Raw genomic sequence first — 22,899 nt, 5'->3', positions numbered from 1 at the left:
GGCAACCAGCTCACCATGTTTAAATAAATAATTCAAGGCCAACTGAACTTGTTAATTGACCCCAATAATACGGTGTCCATGTCATAACACGGTTGGCGTGGGCAGTCGGAGAGGAGCGGGCAGGCCGTTTTTTTTTTAAAAAGGCTTTTGAAAGGCAGGAAGGAAATGGTGGGAGTGGGGTGTTACTATCTTCTAGGGTGCCCTTTGCACATGGGGGCCAGGCCCCCTGGGGTAGTAATAAAAACAGAAAATGCTGGAAAAATTCAGCAGTTCTGGCAGCATCTGTGGAGAGAGAAACAGAGTTAACTTTTCAAGTCTGTAAGATTTTTCTTCAGAGAGGAAGAAGAAGAGTCATACGGACTTGAAATGTTAACCCTGTTTCTCTCTCCACAGATGCTGCCAGATCTGCAGCACTTTTCCGGCATTTTCTGTTTTAATTTCAGATTTCCAGCATCTGCAGTATTTTGTTTACCCCCTAAGATAGTACCCCACCTTTCTTCCTACCTGCTGGCTCTTCAAAACCCATCACCCCCTACACTCACCCCCCCCCCCCCCCCCCCCCCACCTCCCCCCCTCCCTAAGCTGACCAAACCCTCCCCACCCAATACCCCGGTCTTACCTCACTCCATTGGGCTTTCTTCTTGAGACTATTTGCATTCTTGGCAGTGTCCACTACAGAGCTCTTGGCACTACCAGGACTGCTGGAGCTGCCGGCCATTGAGGGGCGGAAGTTCCACTCTCCACCAGCCGCACCCACCTGCAACGTATTATGGCTGCGGGGTGAGCTGGCATGGAGCGGCGGGCTAGCTGACTTTCCTTCCGTGGTGGGGGGGGGGTAGCGGGAGGAGGTTGAGCCGTCCACCTCCATCCCCACACCCCCCTGTGTAATATGCAGCCACATGTGATCATCCTGATGCCTTCGTAACTATAAGCTGTAAAGCTTATATTGTTCAGCTAATTGATTTTATCTGAAAGACCACCCTTCAAAGCCTGTTCTTCAAGTAATTTTGAGTGCAAAAAAACAACAGATTTCATGTTTTAGCAATTAGTATCATTTTGGTTTGTAATGTGAGGCCAACTTAGGTAACATAAGCTCATGTAATTCATTCAAAGACTTTACTTATTTCCTTTCAAAAAGCATTTCATTTCCAGCTCTGTGAGAAGAATTCAAAGAATAATGGCTGAGCAGATTATACTTGTAAACTGCTTCCAGAATTCTAGCTTTTTATTGGACTGTACAATATCTTAACTATAAGGCTTGCTTTAGTAAATGATTTTCTTCAGTATTAAACCCATTTAATACTTTTGATCTGTTATGAAAAATGTTTGACATGGCTAATTATGGCTGGTTTCCTGCAGTGATGTGAAAGGTGATGGGGTCATACGCGCTATCTGGCAGAAGCTACTGTTAAAGGATGGATTTTCCCTCAAGCACATTGTAAGCATGCAGTATACACATAAGGTTTAAGTTTCAGATCACAGATGACATCGGTTTGTCAATGGAAAAGTCATTTTACAATGAGAATGAATAAAAAGTTAGTGGGCACAAGTTCAATTCATCACAGATAAAAGCTACATACTGCGAATGCCGGAAACCTGAAACAAAAACTGAAAATTCTGGAAAAACTCAGCCAGTTTAGCAGCATTTATAGAGGGAGAAACAGAGTTAACGTTTCAAGTCCGTATATCCCTTCTTTAGCACCCGACCCGCTTGAGCATGAAATGACGCGTGTTGGCGTCGGCTGAGTGTGCGATATCAGTGCGCAGTCATGCAATAGTTCAGTTGGCGGGTGTGTGCCGGCTGACAATTAAAAGGCCTATTAAGGCCATTAAGCAATCAATTAAATTAAATTTTTCATTGCCCATCTAACCTAACAGTTGCCGGGCAGGTGAAAAGGCCAAGTGGCCTTTGCATTTTTTGGGAAACCTCATCCACGGGCGGGATGAGGTTTCCAAAAGCAAATAAAAATAAAATAAATATTTTAATTTTCATGAAGAACATGTCCTTGCTCATGTGACAGAGTCACACGAGGGGACGTGTTTCACTACATTTTTTAAATTATTTGTTTTCGTATCTCTTCATCTCCCTGAGGCAGTGCTGAGCGCTGCTGCTCATGTTTCACGCTGGGCAGGCCTTAATTGACCCGCTAGTGTGATGTCGCGGTGTGGTGCCGATCGTGGGTGGCATTCGGCTTCCTGACTGTCCCCGCTGAGCACCCCCACCAAGGGCAAAGTGCTGCCCCATATATCTTTGGAACTTTACCTTTCTTATAATATAAATCTTTTCTCATTAACCTATTTGAAATTCAAATTCAGATTTGAAATCCTCCTTCACCTTTCTTGGAATACAAATTCCCTTTACACCTTATGTGCTAAGACCCCAACCATGTTTACTCATTAGCATATTAAAGATACTTCTATACCTTACCTTTTTGATAACTTCAACTTGCAGTCTGCTTGGCTACAAAATGTAATTAAATCACACACACACACACACACACACAGAAAAACACAACCCCTATAAACCTACTTTACAATAAACCAGAAAAATATTATGAAAATTATTACACTCTCATGACACCGGGCTATGAGGTTACAGATTGTGTCTGAGTACAATTCTGCTGTTGCTGATGGCCCACAGCGCCTCATGAATGCCTAGTCTTGAGTTGCTAGATCTGTTCAAAATCTGTCCCATTTAGCACGGTGGTAGTTCCACACATCATGATGGAGGGTATCCTCAATGTGAAGATGGGACTTTGTCTCCATAAGGACTGTGTGGCGGTCTCTCCTACTTATACTGTCATGGACAGATGCATCTGCGGCAGGCAGGTTGGTGAGGATGAGGTCAAGTATGTTTTTCCCTCTTGTTGGTTCCGTCACCACCTGCCACAGACCCAGTCTAACAGCTATGTTATTTAGGACTTGGCCAACTCAGTCAGTCGTGGTGCTACCGAGCCACTCTTGGTGAGGGACATTGAAGTCCCCCACCCAGAGTACATTCGGTGGCCTTGCCACCCTGAGTGCTTCCTCGAAGTGGTATTCAACATGGAGGAGCACTGATTCATCAGCTGAAGGAGGGCGATACATGGTAATCAGCAGGAGGTTTTCCTGCTCATGTTTGACCTGATGCCATGAGGCTTCATGGGGTCCAGAGTCGATGTTGAGGACTTCCAGGGAAACTTCTTCCCAACTGAATACCGCTGTGCCGCCACCTCTGCTGGGCCTGTCCAGCTGGTGGGTCAGGACATACCCAGGGATGGTGATGGTGGCGTCTGGAACATTATCTGTAAGATATGATTCTATGAGTATGACTATGTCAGGCTGTTGCTTGACTAGTTTGAGAGACAGGTCTCCCAATTTTGACACAAACCCCCAGATGTTAGTAAGGAGGACTTTGTAGGGCCAACTGTTGTCCTTTCTGGTCCCTAGTGGTCCGTCCTTTTTCATTACTTTTTATTGCCTTTTTAGCAGTTTAATACAACTGAGTGGCTTGCTAGGCCATTTAAGAGACAACCACATTACAGTGGATCTGGAGTCACATGTAGGACGACAGATTTCCTTCTCTAAAGGACGTTAGTGAGCCAGGTGGGTTTACAACAATCGACAATGGTTTCATGGTCATCATTAGACTTTTAATTCCATTTGTTTATTGAATTCAAATTCCACCATCTGCCATGGCGGGATCCCAGGACCCCAGAACCTTACCCTGGGTCTCTGGAATACCAGTGCTGTGACAATATCACTGTGCCTCCGCCTCCGCCTCCCCCCAAAGATCATGCTGGCTTAATGAGCTTCCTATTGTGCTGCCGAAGCTGTGGAGGGCCTGGCAGTGGTGGAAGAGGGGAGACACCTGTGGGACAAGGCCGATTAGCGGCTGAAGAGGTAACTATGGGGAAAGGAGACACATGCATAGGTGACGGAAGGAGTGGGCGAAGATGGAAGGTAGTGACAACTGGAGGCACATGAGCAGCAGAAGGGCGACATAATGGAATTGGAAGCCCCACAGGTGAACCAAGAGGAAACTAGTACAAGTTGAAAGCTGTAAGTAGCTTGTGGAGGATCTTTGATGGGAGGAAGGGATGTGGTCTTGAACCTGTACACCTAATAGAGTGACACGTGAGATCAGCTGGAGTAACTGGTTGAGGATAATCTCTAAGGGACAAAATAAATCAAAGTTTAAAAATTAGAAGACACTAATAAATTATTAATTAAAAAAATGACCTGACAGAAATTGCTCCACTGTGCTACCTGATGGCCAAAGTCTGCTACTACAGTGATCACAGGGTGTCAATTGCATTGGCAAATCCTCATCGGAGGGCTTTAGCCAAAAAATTCCATGTAGGACTTTTGAATGGAAAGGTGACATAACATAGCTATTTTAATAATATAGGTAATGTTTAAAGGCTAAAGCCTAGCAAGGATGTTATTTACAATCCTGTGATTTTGCTTTATTATGTATTAAAAACAATCAGTGGCTCCAGGATTCCCAAGATACCAAGCCTGTCATTGTTGCTCTGCATGTAATGTTGTGTGACTAATTGAGAACAATGAGACAGTATCTAAAGTTACATGACAGCTCCAAACTGCAGCTTGAGTTATCCCGAGGAACTCCTTTCTCCAAAGATTCATCATTGCAGCATGAACCAGCAAATCCAGCAGAGAATACTCAAAACAACCTTTGCAATCTAATTTGCTATCCATTAATTCAGAGCGAAACACCTGTTGTACCTCTCAGAAAAGACTTCTGCAAATTTTATCGAGCCAACCTTGCAAATAAAATGTAGGCAGGATCAATGTCCGCTGAAAATGTAACTGTGACTCAGATGGAAACATGGGCCAGGATTTTGCCCCTGTCGGGCAGGCTCAGCGGGGGTGGGCGGGAGAGGTCAGGAAGCCGATCGCCGCCTGCGATCGGGCCGCGACCCCAACTTCATCCTGGCGGGCCAATTAAGACCCACCCAGCGTGAAAAGCACGCGGCAGTGCTCAGCGCTGCCTGTACAGAGCGGGGCTGGGGAGGAAGCAAGGCGAGAGCTGCCTCAGGGAGATGAAGATATTAAAAAATAAAAATAAAGAATTTTAAGGTGTTAAAAAAACTGTCACAAGAGCAGGGACAGGTTAGAAGTGAGTTTGAACATTTTTTATTTTTTTTAAATGAGGGATTGAAACTTTCTCCCACCCTTGGATGAGGTTTCTCAAAAATGCAAAGGCCGCTTGGCCTTTTCGCCTGCCTGCCTACCATAAGGGTTGGACGGGCACCGGAAAACTTAATTCAATTAGAGTGTTAATGGCCTTAATAGGCCTGTTAATTTTTGGTGGGTGTGCTGCCAACTCCCGCGTGTGCCTGCTGACCGAAATATGACGTCGGGGTGCCATTGCGCGTCATTTTACACTCGTTCAGGTCAGATGCACGCCCGCCTGATGAGCTGAAAATTCTGCCCATGAAGAAAATGAGCTGAAAGTAAGCCTGAAGTGTAGGAGTGTCTGTTCAGCTGCAGTAAACATTTTGAGGTGGAGAAGAACCAAGTGGCTCCTGAATTGGGTGGAAAGTGCACCAATAAGGAAACAAGGAGCCCTCCAAGTGGGAACATTTGTCCCTGGGCAATGCGCAGAAATTCCCAGCTAAACACCAAATTAGTTGAAAATAGTTTCCTTTCATTTAAGTGCCCAGACTAAGTGCAGATCAAGAAAAAACCCAACCCCATTCTTAGCTTAAACCTATGATTCTATGATCTCTTTCAGAAACCACCGATTTTGAATTGACAGGCAGCAGAAAACCCCTTGCCCAGCGACAGAAGGGACAGCAATCAAATCACCCTGAATACCACTTCTCCACCCACAAGTACACACTGGTGCACACAAACAAAAACATAAAGACCTCAAAAAACAGTTAGCCCCTGAATCACAGGAAATTCACATAAACAACCTGTAATGCCTATTCCTCTGAGCAATCATTTCCAGAATGCACAATAGCGTAGCTTTCTTTCCTGACTCAGGCCCTCAGGTGTAGACCAGTAATCCTCAGATTACATGTAAATTTCACACTTAGTCCCCCCACTGTTCATGGAATTATTTACATTTATCTTCAACCTCCATTCCCTTGCCCCCCACCGAAGAGCAGATTTTCAAAAAATGTACAGAGTGAACACAGCAGACCCCGCCCCAGCATTAAACAACCCTCCCCCCTCAGAGAGTAGAAATATCTACCCCAACCCCACTTTGTGTATCCCCTACTATCACCTACTTTCTGTGGCTGAAGAAATCCTCCCAGAGACACAGTGTGGCTTTAGACCTTCCAGAAGAAGCTCAGACATGGCCTTTGTTGCCAAGAAATCCAAGAAAAAATTTTGAGAACAAAACCAGGAACTCTTCATTGCATTCATCGACCTGACCAAATCATTTGACTTGGTAAATCACAAGGCCCCGTGGATTGTGCTCCAAAGGTTTGGATGGCCAAGAAACTTCATCACAATCCTGCAACTGCTTCATGATAAGTGACCTTGTGGTAATTTCACCGGACTAGTAATCCAGAGGCCCAAGCTAATGCTTTGGGGACACGGGTTCAAATCCCACCATGGCAGTTGGTGGAATTTAAATTCAATTAATAAATCTGAAATATAAACTTGGTCTCAGTAATGGTGACCATGGGCAGAATCTTCTGTTCGGCCTATGGGGGTGGGCCCTGCACGCTGACGCGTGAAATGACGCATGGTGACCTCGGGCGTGTGTCCCGATGTCACCGCACCTCATTCGACCTTCAGTTCGGCGGGCGCGCACCAGAGTTGGCTGCGCACCTGCCGAACTGTCAAAGCTGGTTAAGGCCATTAATGAACTAATTAAAGTACTTGTCAGGGCTGCCCGTCCAACCTTAAGGTTGGGGGGCAGGCGAAGAGCCCCGGCGGCCTTCGCATTTTTCATGGAACCTCATCCGTGGGCAGAATGAGGTTTCGTGAAAGATTTATTAATTAAATAAAATTTTTAATCAAAATTCATAAACATGTCCCCCAGCTCATGTGACACTGTCACATGAGGGGACATGACTGAATAATTTAAAAAATTCTTTATTTTCAATTTTTCATCATGTGCGCAAAAAAGCGCAGACCCCGACTCTTCCTCCTTCCCCCACCTGCACAGTTAGCACTGTGCGCTTCCGGGTGCGCGTCACACTGGGCGGGCCTTAATTGCTAATTTGTTGTTCAGTAAATTCACTCGATGGATAATTACGTGCCCGCCTGCGCCTGCTCCCGACTGGCCTGCCCGACGGGGAGAAAATTCTCCCCCATGAAACGCTCATTGATTGCATAAAAACGCACCTAGTTCACTAATGTCCTTTAAGGAAGGAAATTAGTCATCTAACCTACATGTGACTTCAGACCAACAGCAATATGGCTGACTCTGAAGTGGCCTAGCAAGCCACTCAGTTCAAGGGCAATTAGGAATGAGCAACAAATGCTAGCCTTGCCAGCGATGCCAACACCCCATGAAAGAACTTTAAAAAAATGACTGCAACTGTGTGGGAGATCTGAAACAGGCACCTTCAAAATCTGGACCGGTGTCAAACAAGGCTATGTGTTAGCCCCCATACTGTTTACAATCTACCTGCTGGTGGCTATTCATCTCATAAAGATCAACTCCATCCTGTCAGTTCTGCCAACAAGAAACTTGACCTGTCCTTGAATGTTGCCAAAACAAAACTCGTGCATCAACCCGCACCTGGTCAGCCAAATATTCCACCTCCCATACCTTGACAGCCTCCTTTCTCAAAAGGCCACCATTGACGAGGAGATCTAACACCAGATCAGCTGCACCAGCTCAGCCTTCTACAAACTACGTCAGCAAGTGTTTGAGAACAAAGAGCTCCAAAAGTCAACAAAAGTCTTATTGTACAGAGTGTCGTCACCACACTCCTGTACTGCAGTGAGACCTGGACTGTGTATCAGCAACACACAAGTGTGTTAGAAAAGTTCCATCAGCAATGCCTCAGCTGCATCCATCGGATACAATGGGAGGACTGTCGAACAAACGCTGATGTCTTTCTTGAAGCCAGTTCCACGAGCATTAAGACTCCTGCAAAATCAACCTTGATGTACTGGACACTGTGTCTGGATGGCTATAAAGCATCTCCCCTGTCAGGTCTTGTTGCTCTCAACACTCAGGTGGCCAGCGTTCTAGGGGAGGGCAAAGAAAATGCTTCAAAGGCACTCTGAAGTGCAGCAGCATTGACATTAATGATTGGGAGGAGCTTGCTCTCAGTTGTTCAGAATGGTGACAACTTGTCCATTAAGCTGCATCACGCTTTCAGTCTCAATGTCTTAATGATGAGGCAGAGTGGCAGCAGAGGAAGAAAGAAAAGAAAGCAAACCCTGCACTCTGGATACCATGTGGTCAAAGACCTGTGGGTCGCAAAACGACCTGTTCAGTCATGTGAAGACCCTTGGCAGAAACTGCGACCCTGAGCAGACATCATCCTCGAATCGAGGGACAGATAGCGATGATGACTGAGCAGTCAGTATAATACCCTCTCCTGTGCTTGTCCCTGGAGCCATTTTAGTGTATTATAAATAAAATACACATTATATATATTATTTGCTTGTTACTTTGTTTTTCAGTAAATTCACTCGATGGATAAAAATTTGAAATGAGGACTGTTGTGATGCTCTACAGCTCTTTGAATGTTATCAGAAACCTGGCGAACTTAATTTAGATCCTTTAGCCTTGGAAATTTTAAAGTAAGGTTTTGTGTTTATGTTGGAAACGTCACTAGAACTTGCATAAAAATTAAGGCCAGTGAAATTTCTTTTGAAGGCACGAGGATCTTAAAACCTCACCTATGAGACCAATCAGATTAGGAGGGCAGAAAAGGCCAAAAATGTAGTATTCATGCATGTTTCACCCTTTTATTTCTTACTTTCCTTTATTTTCCCCTTTATTCCTGTCACTCATTTACAGAGGTTCTGATCATAGCAACTGGTTCATGTAAGTAGTATAGGGTAACTTTAAAAAAATCTATGTTTTTGTTTTTGGGGTATTTGGATGGTATGTTATCAATGAAGTGTATTGCTGTTATTTCTATGTCAAGGAAGACCTCCTCCCTCATCTCACTCTGACTGTGATGATGTTTTGCTTCAATCGTGCAACGTTGTAAAGTGCAGTTGTTTGAAAGTCACTGTTTGAAACTTTATTTTATTGAAGCAGGATCATTGCTGACGGTAGAGAAAGGTTTGTAAAGGCCAGTGATTGCTGGCATGTCCTGCTGTTAGTGGCAAGTGTTTATATTGTTGCTGTTGCCTCCCATGGTGCTAGTGAAAACAAAATATCTTTTAGAAGTAAAAACAAAAATTGCTGGAAACACTCACCAGGTCAGACAGCATTTGCGAAGAAAAACAGAGTTAATGTTTCAGGTCAATGATTTTTCATCAGAAAAGGAGGAAGGTAGAAATATAAAAGTTTTTAAGCCCGTAGAAGGAAGGGAGGGCGGCAAGAAGAACAAAAGAGAAGGCCTGTGATAGGATAGAGGGCAGGAGAGATTTCATGGTGCAAAAACCAAAGAGAGTGGTGATGGGTATAGCAAAAGACAAAGGTTGTGTCCAGATGAGGAGTGAATGGCTATATAGCAGCCATCTGAATGCAACATGAGGGAATAAAGAAAGAAACAGGCCAGTGAAAAAAGCCAAAGAAACACATGAACAAGATGAAGGCAGAGGTTATGATCTTTGAGCCCAGAAGGGTATAAGTGCGCTGAGATGAAAGATGAGGTACTGTTCCTCGAACTTGCGTTGAGCTTCATTGGAACACTGTAGCAGGCCATGGACAGAAGGGTCAGAGTGTGAGCAAGGCGGAGAATTAAAATGACAAGTGACAAAAAGCTCAGGGTCATGCTTGCGGACTGAACGATGGTGTTCCACAAAGTGGTCACCCAGTCTATGTTTGGTCTCCCCAGTGTAGAGGAGACCACATCTTGAACAGTGAATACAGTACACTAAATTGACAGAAGTACAAGTAAATCGTTGTTTCCACCTGGAAGGAGTGTTTGGGGCCTTGTATGATGAGAGAGGAGGAGGTAAAATGACAGGTGTTGCACACTATAATTGCTGGCCCCCAATGGCAAAATAAACAGTAAAAACTGGGAAATAAGAGTACTGGTCCTGGTCTTGTATACCTTAAAATGGAACACCAATTCGGACCAGCACTCTTATTTCCCAGTTTTTCCTGATTTTCTCAGTTGCTCAAAACACCCGCGTTTGGAATAGTAATGCAGTGAAAACAAAAGTGGCGATAAATTGGAAGTGGTTGTAGTGAAGCAGCTATAGCATTCTCTCCTGAACAGATGTGCATAAGTAGGTTAAGATGGCAGAGTTTATAGAACTGGCAATCTAGCACCAGGGCTAACACCCACCCACGAAGAATTTGCTTTACCAAAAATTTACAGTCCTTAAATTATCTTTTATGATAAGTCTTACTTTACACGATTGCCTGATTTATGGTATATTTTGTCTAATCAGTGATGGGTCTGTTTTTCAGCTATGCGTGGATTATATCAATAGTACCCTGACAGTAGAATCTGCCTGTGAAGCATTGCAGGTAAGTGCTGAACAGTTCATTTGTTCTATTTACAATGATATATATTTCCTTTATTGGTCATCAATGGCTGGCTAAACTTGTATTTTTATTAGCCCATTGCCCGACTGTAATTGTAGAAAGTTGTAGCTCACCTGTTACCATGGGTAGTGCAATGTTTAGAGATTGGAAAACATTAAAAAAAAAATTTGGAGCCTTTTCCACTTTAGCTGTATCTTCTCAGCTTAACCATGGAAACCACTCACACAACAGCCAAGGAAATAGCTACTATTTTGGGTCGTGCCTGCAGGAGAAGAATGCTCCTCCTGGGCCCACCAAAAAAAAATCCCTGGGCCTTTACTGGCCCATCCAAGATCCTCCCAGGAATACCTTGTTCCCTCAGATCTCTGCTGGGTCAGTGTAGGAGCTGGTTGAATTTCTGTCCTTTCAGTGCTAGGAATGAAGCCTTGGACTTTAACTAGGCCAGACCTCCCACCAGTCTACACTGGGCATTAAAATCAGACCTATTGTTTTTCTGTCTTTTAAAAGGCTTTCATCTTATTTTAAAGTTCATTTTTTTTGTTGTTTAATTGCACTTTTGTTCCGATTCCTCCTGTAGCTTTCTTGTATTTTCAAATAGTTTTCTTAAAAGAAACACATCAGGATAAGCCTTAAGACATTGTTATTATTTGCTAAAGGGTATAGAAATAGAATAGTTACAGCTAGTTGAAACTGAGCAACTTTAATGAAGTTTATACATTGCAAGTTGCCAGCTGGTGATATCTAGTGACATTCCCATGAAACTGCTGTTTATATTTGGAATTTACAAATGTTGGGTAGTCCACATAGTTCTATTAAAATGTTAGGACAGACTTGGAGTAGCTGAAAAACCTACTCCTTCTCATGTGTTACAAAATATCCTCCGTGGCTGAGGTACTAAAAAGCTGATGGAGTTGTTCCCCAGTAAGAAGAAATTAAAAGTGGAAGTGTGTCAGCTGAAGAGATATTTATTTAATATCTGACCTAAAAAAAATAGCAGCCTTCAACCACAACCATTTTTTCCTTTGTTATAATATTGCCTTGGCCTTTTGTCAAGATGTACTGTAAACCTTACATAAACTGCCCTGGTTGAGTTCCATGTCCTGAGAAATTAACGATTGCAGTAAAGGGCTTAAGTACAGTCTACTGCTTCAGTATCACACTTCGTAATAACATATTAAACTCAGAAAGACAGATTGCAATGACAGATATATTTACAGTTGAATAGAGATGTGAAAGAAAGATCAGAATATTTCCTTAATGGTGTCCAACTAGGAGCAGTGTTGGGACAATGGGATTTAGGTGTCCATGTGCACACATTTCTAAAAGCTGGTGCATAGATACAAAAACTAATCAAAAAGGGTAACAGGTTAAATTACGAGAGCATCAACTTCTTTGTTGCAAACCTACATGGAAGGTGGAGATGGCCGGGTGATCCCAGGGACCTGTGGCCCCCAGATTCAGGGAGACGTCCCCTGATGTGTTGCTCAACGTACTGTAGGCTGGGAGGGGCATCCTGTACCCCAAGGATGGAAGGAGGAAGCCGAGCTGTGTGACCGACCCTGCATGGGAGGAAAGCACCAGGATAGTCAGTGCCCAGGGCCTCCTCCGGAGGACTGCCCTGCAGCGCTGGAAACAGATGAATAACCTCATCTGTGTCGCCAGGGTAAGTGAACCCTCAACTGCTCACACTCACTTCACTGAATGGTTGAGGGGATATGGGCCTCAGTGGGAAGGGCACCATCCGTGCGGTCCACGCATAAAAGAGCTATTCAACAAGATAAGGTGATGCCTCATAGCCCCACTGCAGTCCATGTAGAGCTGTCACAGCAGCCACCTGCAGCCTCCACCAGCCCAGTACACCTTGGTGAACATGAGAACTACTTCAGGCAGGGTTTCACATCCTGGTGGTTATTGCAGCAGGGGAGGCAGGGTCAGCCAAGTTCATCGCACTTAGGACTGCTGGGGAAGAGGCATCTGCAACATCCGAGTCGGGTGATGAGCCCTGGGATTGACCTTGCAAGAGATGCTGGAGATTCAGTGAGAGGTGGGGGAACAACAGGCAGAGTTGGCAGAAGCCCTCAACAGAGTGGCATGAGTGGTGGAGAAGTCCATCTGCCTGCTCTCTGATGAAGCATTTCTGAACTGTGCACACATGGGAGCCTCCATGGGGAGGATGGTGAATATCATGGAGAACCTTGTCCAGCAGAATGCCAACTTGCTGTCAGAGATGCGCGCAGACCTGCACTCCATCGCTGTAGCCATGGATGAGATTTTGCTGTGGCTATTTGAGAGTGGGATGGGGCATCTCAACCTGCCTTCAGGTGCCCCATCTCCTTAAGGAACCAGGCAGCGGTCCTAGGGCACCCAAAGGTAGGAGGAGCAGCTGTTGGACCTCCACTCAGGACTCTCTGAGGGTGTCCAGCCGTTTGGAATCCCCCTTGCCTGTGACCCCTTCAACTTCACTCTCTGTGACCGCAGAGGGAGCAGCTGACCCACAGCAGGAGAGCCTAAGTAAGCTGGGATCCTTCAGGCCTCAGGCCTCCAGAGGACGGCCAACAAGGTCATCCAAGACAGTAGGGCAAACTGGAGCAGGCTGCTTCCACCCCTGCTGCGGATGTTGGGGGGGCAACTAGAAGAAGTGGTAGGGAGCAAAAGTTTTAAGAAGTTATGATTTCACATGCGGTTGCATAGATGCACTATAATTGTTAATGTTCTTACAATTTTGTAAATAGACTACACTTGTGCCTTAAGAGGTCTAATGTGGTTTAACTGCGAATGTTAGTCGCTAAGCCTGTGCGTGCCTCCCACATCTTCAGGGAGCACCTCAGGCTGGATCTATGCCCACGAATCATGCATGTGAAGGGAGGCAAGGATCTTTGCCAGGGCCCTTGCGAGCCATCTGCAAGAAGCCTCCCATGCCCGCTGAGCTTTTGCCCTTCACCCACTCATCGGTTGAAACGCCCTAGCATTGTCACTACTACCTGCTGGCGTCCTCTGTCAGTTGACCAGTTGAGCTGACCTGCTGCTCTGCCCACCTCTGATGACCAAACTCCCATGCAGCAGCTCAAAGCATTGGATAGTTGCAAGTAGCCATGGTGCGTGTGACTTTTCAGGTAAAGTCCAACACCTCCCCCCACCCCGCCCATAACCAGTGACCTTCCTGGTGTAACCCTTGACCTCCCAACAGTCACCCTGCAACCTTCCCCCATCACCCTCCGTCCCGTGCAGGTGAAAGTCCACGTCTCCTACCTTCCTGAGGAGCCCAACCGCCATGACAATAGACATGAGCCCCTCATCCTGCTGACCTCTAGAATCTGGTTTTACTTCCATGTCCCCTCCAATAACCCTCAGTGTCCCTTCACCCATTATCGCAGGACCCTCACCTTTCCACCCTTCCAGCTCTTTACCCCTCGCCATCCCTTCCTATCAACATTTCCCTCAGTATGCTCCCCAGGACTCATCAGTTGACACTAAGGACCCCTCCTTCTGAACCCTTTTGCCCTCTTCCCCCCATGCCAGTTCATACCTGTACACCCATTCACAACTGCACACCACCACCCTCCCCAACCGCTTGCACTCTACCCTGGCCCTTCCCACTGTCCTGTTCCATAAACCACCCTGCCTATCCCACGACCCCTGCAGCATCTCTTTCTCCTCTACCACCACCACCCTCCCTCCCCACCACACCCCCAAGCCTCCACAACTCCCCACCTCTTCATTCCTCTCCTCCCTGTCTAATCACCCCCACAGCGCAGAGCGTTGCTGCCCAACAGTATGTAATGCAGCTGACCACCTGCAATGCGAAGATCCATGTGGTTGATTCTCCACCGCTGCAGGAGGTGCTGCTGCACAAGGCGTTCCAGGGCCCGCAGTCACTGAAAGCCTCCATCTTCCACTCACTGCAAACTGCCTCAGGCCTTCTTCCAGCTGAGTCTCGACATGTCCACACCGTGTTTATCTGGACATGTTGCAAACCAACGTGAAGTACTGCTGGTGGCACAGATAATTGCTGGTGGGGGGGTTGGGGGGGGGGTAGGGTGGTCACTTCTGGTCAGGGCTTCATCTGCACCCAATTGATGGGATGTAAGACGCCTTCATGCCGGCCTTGTTTGCCTGGATTGCATCCTGCCATGATGGGCAGGAGCGCGTGTTCCCACTGTCATTTCACACCGGTGGGAAACCGATTTTTCAGCTCCTGTTGCATTGTCGTTCCCCCCGCCGCCCCCATCCCGCTCCGCCTGGCATTACACCTTCCACTGTTGGGACTGGAAAATCCTGGCCATTGTTTTTATTCATGTGACCTAATTGAGGTGCCAAAAATGATAAAATGACTCAGTAGGGTAAAAACAAAGAAACTATTTCCTCTGCTGAGAGATTCCAAAACAAGTGCCTTAATCTTAAAATTAGAGCTAGGCCAGCTAAGAGTGAAATGAAAGCAAAAGTGGTGGTAACACTCAGCAGGTCTGGCAGCATCTGTGGAGAGAGAAACAGAGTTAGTGTTTCGGGTTGATGACCATTTGTCAGCTGACAGTGAAATCAAGAAGCACAGAAGCGGGTAGTACAAATCTACAATTCTGTTCCCCAAAAGGCTGGCTCAATTGAAAATTTCAAGACTGAGATTTGTAGATTTTTTTGTTAGTTAAGTATATAAAGGACTTGGAGCAAAAGTGGAAAAATAGAGTTGAGATGCCAGTTAGATTAGCCATGATCTAATTGAATGACTCCAAGGCTCTGAAGGGCCTACCGCTGTTCCAATGTGTCTTATATTCCTATGTTCATTGCCTGTCCCATTAGCTAATATATCAGGATTGTCAGAAGCCTTGGTGCTGGGGAGAGACAGCAGGTTGATTGCCTCCCTATCTATGAATATTTGTATAATATAACATAGATTTGCAATGCACATGCACAAGCAATTACCAGCTTGCCAACCAACACACTGCCCATGTTTGATGCTAAATCCATGTCAATTATATAGAGAATGTGGAACTGCAGGGAAAGGATTTAGAATATGCCTTGTACATCGTCAGATTCCGAAAGGAGTGCAACAAAATCCAATTAGGCAGTATGACATTTTGTGACAGTAAATTGGCAAAAGTGCACGAGAAGCTATATTGGTCTAGACATTGATAGGTGTCCACCTCAGCTGCCTGAAAAAAGCAGAGGTATCATTTAAATACATGAAGAAGGATCCTGTGCCAGAATTGGAATCTTTTTGTTAAATTGGTGCCCATGCATGCCCAAATTGACATTTCCTTAACTTAAAATCATGGCAGGCATAATCGGTAAGCAACTTTCACAGAGATGTAGAGCACCATACGCTGCCCCCACCACAAACTAGCTCCATGTGCTAGCCCTCAATACCCACTTTGTTCCACCCAGAATATCGGGCTTCAGTCTGGCTACTGGGGAGTAAGGACTATCCACTCACCTACTGGCTCATGACTCCTGCCAAGAATCTGGGCACAGATATGGAGCACTGATATAACAATAGCCATGCATCAACAAGGATTCTAATCGAGCAAACCATTGGTCTCCTGAAATAACAATACCACTGCCTAGACAACTCCTGAGGGATTCTTCAGTATAGCCCAGATTGAGTGTCAAGATTCATTATGATTTGCTGCATGCTTCACAATCTTGCCAGCCAAAGGAGAGTTGACTTGGACCAGCTTTATGAGGAAGAAGTGGAGCAGGATGGTAAAAGAAGGGACAAAGAGACGAATGATGCAGAAGTATGGCAGAATGATGCAGAAGTATGCCAGCTGCTAGAGCTGTCAGATATCAATCATTGAGGGAAAATTATTTTAACTAATAAGAGTCATGAATTTGCATCCTTTGAAAGCCCAAGGAGATGCTGGTCCACATAACCAAGATGGCAGCTGTCTGAGCTTCCGTCTAATCTGTCATAGCTGTCACTTTGGGCTCCATTCTTCTGGGTTCTCCTGCAGTGCTCACAGATCTGACCAACCGCTCCATCACTGACTGCATGTTTTTGATGCTGTGCACAAAGACAGCACACAAGTTGGACTTGGACTCCTATGATATTGTGCACAAGCTGACTTGTGCCTTTCACCCCGGCCCACTTGTCCATCACCCAGTCTTCAAGTGGGCTCAGCTCATGAATGACTTGTGGCCCACTGGCCTGCTGCACATTATTGTGTGCCACACTGCTAGAAAAAAAGAAGGAAGTGTGTCGATGTGGGAGAAGTTTTGAGGGCATGAACGTCAGCACAACCCAGCACAATTAGAAGGTCCCTGTGGATTGACATCAGTCTTATGTACAGCAGACACTTGACTTTGTCAGCAGGGCTAGAATACCAGTTTTCCCTCAGACGAGCTACTTCGTGCGCCATCCGATCTCACTGCTATTGATCCTGCGCATTCGTGCTGAGTGGATCTCTACGTGCAGTAACCTCTATTCAATCCTCTAAATTATGTGCAGCAACAGTCTCTGAGCTGCTGCCTGCAAGTGAAAGGTGAGAGGATGACTGCTTCTGTGCATTGCTGCCCTCTTTACCTTCTGCCATGAGGGCTGATTGGAGCTTCTGGCATTGGAACAGAAAGATACGGTAAAAGTCGGTATTTAGTGGCATGAGATAGGCGAAACAGATGGCTGGCTTCTGAAAGCAGCAGCAATTTGTCATGCCTAATGTGTAAGGATGACATTTAAGTGAGAAGGGAAGGAAAGATGGTTTAAAATCCTGCAATATTTCTTTTTCAACCTTAACAGCAGCCGTGCTGCTGATGCCTTTCCCCCCAGCCCACTTGTCCATCACCCAGTCTTCAAGTGGGCTCAGCTCATGGATGACTTGTGGCCCTCTGGCCTGCTGCACGTTATTTTGTGCCACACTGCTAGAAACAAAGAAGGAATTGTGTTGATGTGGGAGACGTTTTGAGGGCATGAACGTCACAGTAGAATAATGTTGGTGGTGTTGTTGGCAAAATGGTGAGGAAGTGAAATAAGTAATAGTGAGGAGAGCAGCAGGTGCAAGAGAAGCAGAATTGAAAAGCATTGCAGTGATTGGACGAGAGTGCTGGTAATCAGGTGAAGAATGGCTGTAAAAGCTGCAGCAACAGGTCATGTGAGGCTGAACAATAACTAGTGATGAGAATAATGCATTAAACTCCTGTGAGCTCATAACTTTTTTTTTACAGCATTTTAGCCAGGTCTTGAAACTAATGCATCTGGCACACAGGTAGTCTGCTACATCTGCCTACTCTTACAGCTTGCCTAATCAATCCAACTTTAGAAGCGCAAATAGTAAAAATCAAGACCATATTTGTACAATAATTTCCAAAATGCATATTTTAAATTTGGGCAAGTTGTAGATGTATAGTGACATTGAACTCTGAAGAGATGTGCGCACACAGAAACAAAGAAAGGATTTGCATAAGGTTGATCAGTTTTGGGTTAAAGTGTTTTTTGGTATGCAAACCCAGAGGCTACCATTAGTGTGATCAGTTAACAGTGCACTATAGCAAGAACAGTGAGCAACCAAGCATAGAACATCTCCCTCCTCTTGTTCACCTTTTTCACCAAAGCCTCCACTGCAGTGTCTGAAAATCTGGCAATCCTTGCAACTTTTGCTGTGCCTGCCGTTGTGCAGAATTTTCACTGGCAGTTTGTGCAGGCAAAATGCACCCCCCCTTTAAGAGGGTGCCAACAATGTGTAGACCACTGAGGAGTATGGATAACACTGGCGGCTCTCTTATTTTAATTAATAAGGGCAATAATTTGGGTCCTCCTTTGTGGCCTGGTGATCAAATGCCCTATCTGAGTGTGTGCCCAGCCTGCGCACGCAAAAGCACTTCCAGCAATTTCTACCATCCTGTCTTCACATTGCAAGTGTGAGGTTGGAATGGGGCAGAGTTTGCTGGGTGTTCACACGCACTTCATTTCTTATACCTACTCACTAAAAGGGTTTCATGTTAGCTGACCGAGTGGTTACCTGGATTACATGATCCTGTTTTTCCAGGTGGGCTTTGGTAAAGTACTTAGAGGATCATGTAGACTTCCTTCTGCAACTGCCAACAAAACAACTATACCCTCCTGCTGCACTTGCTTAAACTTCTGGAATTAGAGGCCTGTAGACAACGCTGGCAGCAAGGCTCATGATCCTTTTGCAATATACAACTGCTATCTCACCCAAAAGCATATTGTTATTACTGAAGTTGGGGTGGGAAGAGTTTGAATGCTGGGGCATGAGTGTTAATGTCTTGTCAATTACATTGTTAAGGTTTGATAATGTCAATTACATTATTAAGGTTAAGAGGAACAGATGATGAGTATTAATTGTCTTTCAGCACATATAAATAGTGGATAGCTGGGACACTGGGTGTGTGGGAGGAAAGCTGTGAGACTGAACAAGTCAATAAATTCTCTCAACAAAGAAAAGTTATGTGTCTTGGTTTCGACCTCATAAAATCGCTTGGATCCTATTAATGATAAGGCATTGTAAAGCTAATCAGAGGGAAATGAGAGATGTGAGTTAGGACATTGCTGTAGCATTTGGAATGAGAGATATAGTTGGGTGACCTCAGGGAGTGAGATTTAATTAAATCCTCCCCTTCCCTCTGGAATTTTGAAAATAGCCTAAAAGCTACTGGTAATGCTCTCAGACTATATAGAAAGAAAATGGTTGTGAGCTATCAGCCGAATAAAAACATGCCAGCAAGGAATCCAGTATTTACTTAACTTTCTTATTATAGATGGCAATGAATTTAAAATGAACTTTTAAATATGAATAAATGCCAGTGATATTTCCTGTGTCCTTCATATAATGAATTTAAACATTAAAGGTGAACCTCAGTAATTTGTTCAAGATATGGTTGAATAGTAACCAATTGAGATTACATCTCAATTGTGCTGAAGTGGTTTATTTTAAAGTAATAAGAATACTTATTTGTGTCTGCTATTTTTAACTTATCTGATGGTGAGAAGAACCGAATGGGAGGGATTCCTAATTAACTGTAAGTTTTGGAATCACTGCAGGCCTTGTGATGGTCGTCCAATGATGTTGTTAGGTAGGAATCCCAGGTTTTTGATATAACAATTATGAAGTAAGGCTGGTATGATGTGAAAGGCAACTTCAAGGTGGTATTATTCTAATGATCTTGCTTGTTCTTGGCTTTCTCTGTGGCAGAGATTGCATGGCTGGGACACACTATTAATGTAAGTTTGGCAAGTTGTTGTAGCACATCCTATTGATAGTGACTGCAGGATGTAGCAATGAAGGGGATGGATAGTGAGTCCAATGGCAGGGGCATTGATCAGTTGTCTGTTTTGATTTGTATGTTGCTGATAGTCTTGAGCATTATTGCAGTTAGGCCCATCCAGTTATGGTGAGTATTCCAGCACATAAGAAGAAGACTTGCATTTATATAGCACCTTTCCTGACCACCAAATGTTTCAAAGTGCTTTACAGCCAATGTAGTATTTTTGAAGTGTAGTCACTGTTGTAATGTAGGAAGCACAGCACCCAATTTGCGCACAGCAATCTCCCAACAATGCAAACAATGCGATAAAGACATCTTGATGAATCTTGTAATTATTGGAGAGGCTTTGAGGAGTCAGGAGATGAGCAAACCTAGTACAGAGCACCTGGCTCTGCCTTGATCACGTAACCATATTGTTACCATATGCTGCTGTTGTGGTAAATATTTTGGTCAGTATTGGTTGGCAACGTAGCGATGTGGGCTCAACAATTTTGTTGGTGCTCAAGGTCAGGGTGACGTCTTTTGGCATTTTCTTGTTGGGAGTTGGTTATTGCTCAGCACTTATGTGGTGTTAATTTTACCTGCCATTTGTCATCTCAATTCTGGAAGTTGTCCGGGTTATGGTTAGATTGGAATGGGCTGTTCCGTTATCAGACAAACTGCGGAAGAAGCAATCCAGAGTGGCTCTGTAATGTGTATTTTGCTATGTTGAGATAGGAGCCAAAGTACTCTTATAAATCCAGCAGCAGATTACAATCTGTAGATTGGTCATAACCTTAAATGTTAACCCTCTTTCTCTCTCCATAGATGCCGTCTGACTTGCTGAATGTTTCCAACATTTTTGCTTTTTCTTATAGCCAATCATAGTAGTTAATTATAGAGTGGTGTTGGCATTATGTGCTTATTACAGATTGGCATCTGGGTGCAGATGGCCTTGTGTGCCTTCGTGCTTGGGATGTGATGTATCGTGAAAACAAAGACTGAAAAGAGAAATGATATAAAATAATAAAGGCACTTACATAAAACAACATACAAAGGAAAAAAAGTGAACTAGTTCACACTTGCCACAGTTTTAAAAATAATTATTTGCTGGTTGGAGTAAAACAATTCTTCATAGAACCAATCTGTTAACCACACTTTTCATCTTATAGGTGGATTTTAAGAGGTTTAATTTGTGTAATTACTGCCCTTTGCACATCTTGAGTACTATAATTTATATAGGCACTGTGGAATTTGGGATTGGAATTTCATACTGAGTGATTCTCAGGGCAGGATTTTCCCCCCGTTGGGGGCGAAGTTGAATTGTGGGCGTGCACAGACACGCCTCCGATCGACGCCCCCAATTGGGGGCACGGTGCCATTTTACGTGGGTGGGCCAATTAAGGTCCACCCAGTATGACGTCCATTCAGAAGTGCTGTACGCTCCCTGCGCGGGTGAGGGGGTGGTGGGGCGAAATCCCTAAACCCTGGAGTGCACTCTTTCGCGCATGTGCACGAAAGAGCGCACTCATCTCCCTGAGGCTAAGTGCAGCCTCAGGGAGATCGGCTGTTCTGTCACAAATATTAAAAATAGTGAAAAGAAATTCCTGACATGTCCCCTCATGTGACACTGTCACATGAATTGGGACATGTCCATAATTTTTACAAAAACTTTAATAAAATGTTTAAAAACCTACATAAAACCTCATCCTGTCCGTGGATGAGATTTCATGCTTTTTCTAATTCCCACCGGGGCTCCTGGCCTGCCTGCCAACCTTAAGGTTGGACGGGCAGGTCTATTAATTAGCTAAATGACTCTGTCAAGGGCCTCAATTGGCTATTGACAGGTCGGTGGGCGCACAGCTGATTTTGCTGCACCCCCGCCTACCGGAAAATTTAAATGGGGTGTGGTGACATTGGGAGTTCCGCCTGACATCACCGCAGGTCATTTTACGTGTCGGTGATTGGGCCCTGCCCTCCATTCGCCGACGAGAAAATCCTGCCCTCAAATTTGGCTGCTTTCTGGACTATAGGTGGTATAACTAAAGAAGGCCTTTTAAAAGTGTCATCATGAGTCACCTTTCTAAACAAAAATGGATTTGGGCATTTCAACCTTAGCTGTGCTGCTATGAGAAGGTGGCAAATAAACATAATCAGCTACCTCAAAGGAGGAAGAGAGAAACATTCGCGGGCAATATTCTTCATTTTCTTGTGCACAGTTTAGTATTGTGATTGCAGAGGTTTGTGAGTAGGCCATTTGTTGCTCTCCAAGCTTGGTCTAATGTAGTGCTTTAGAAAATCTAAGAAAGGGCAAGAGAGAAAATGTCTAGTAAGAAAATTTAGGGGTGGATTTTCCTTAGTTGAGATTGCTCTGTTTGCCTAATGTGCTTGAAATCAGTGTAACCTGTGCTAAAGATCCTGGAATTTTAAGTGCAATTTAGTTCCAATACAAATTGAGTTTCTGCAACCTTTTGCGCCAGTTCAAAAACCTCCGCGCTAGAAAACAACTTTTCCTACAAAACTGGCCATGACCCCAAGAGTAACTAATCACCACTGGGAGTTTCCACTAATTCCATCTCTTTTTAGGCCTTCCAGGAAGCTCTTATAAATTAAGTTGGTTCTTTTGGGTGTTAGGATGGCCACAGATGGAGCTCACTAACACCAGAATACTTAAAAGAATGAGAGGTGATTTTATTGAAACTTATAAGATCCTGCGGGACTTGACAGAGTGGGTGCTGAAAGGATGATTCCCCTTATGGAAGAGACTAGAACTAGGGGACACAGTTTAAAAATAAGAGGGTCACCCATTTAAATTGGAGATGAGGAGAAATTTTTTTCTTTCAGAGGGTTGTGAGTCTTTGGAACTCTCTTCCCCAGGGAGCTGTGGAGGCAGGGTCAATGATTATTTTTAAGGCAGATAGATTCTTGACTAACAAGGAAGTCAAAGGATAGGCAGGAATGTGGAGTTGCAGACACAATCAGATCAGGTGATCTTATTAAATGGTGGAGCAGGCTCAAAGGAGCCTAATGGCCTACTCCTGTTCCTAATTCGCATGTTCATATGTACCAGGCCCCAATTGTAACAGGGGTTTGGGAGCAGACAGGTC

The 22,899-nt window shown here is 44.7% G+C and overlaps 1 protein-coding gene across 2 annotated transcripts in view; it reads left to right on the top strand.

Annotated features, from left to right (window-relative positions):
- Positions 1 to 22,899, top strand: part of LOC121289270 (BTB/POZ domain-containing protein 19-like) — a 177,330-nt gene that overhangs the window by 77,336 nt on the left and 77,095 nt on the right. For both annotated transcript variants that reach the window (XM_041208536.1, XM_041208537.1), the window contains exon 4: positions 10,520 to 10,579. In XM_041208536.1, coding sequence (XP_041064470.1) covers positions 10,520 to 10,579 — 60 coding nt within the window. The remainder of the gene's footprint in view (positions 1 to 10,519; positions 10,580 to 22,899) is intronic.

The sequence above is a fragment of the Carcharodon carcharias genome, chromosome 16, assembly GCF_017639515.1.
Source record: "Carcharodon carcharias isolate sCarCar2 chromosome 16, sCarCar2.pri, whole genome shotgun sequence".
NCBI classification, from domain to species: Eukaryota; Metazoa; Chordata; class Chondrichthyes; order Lamniformes; family Lamnidae; genus Carcharodon; species Carcharodon carcharias.
Note: the sequence above shows the minus strand (reverse complement) of the source record. Positions and strands in the feature narration are given on the sequence as shown.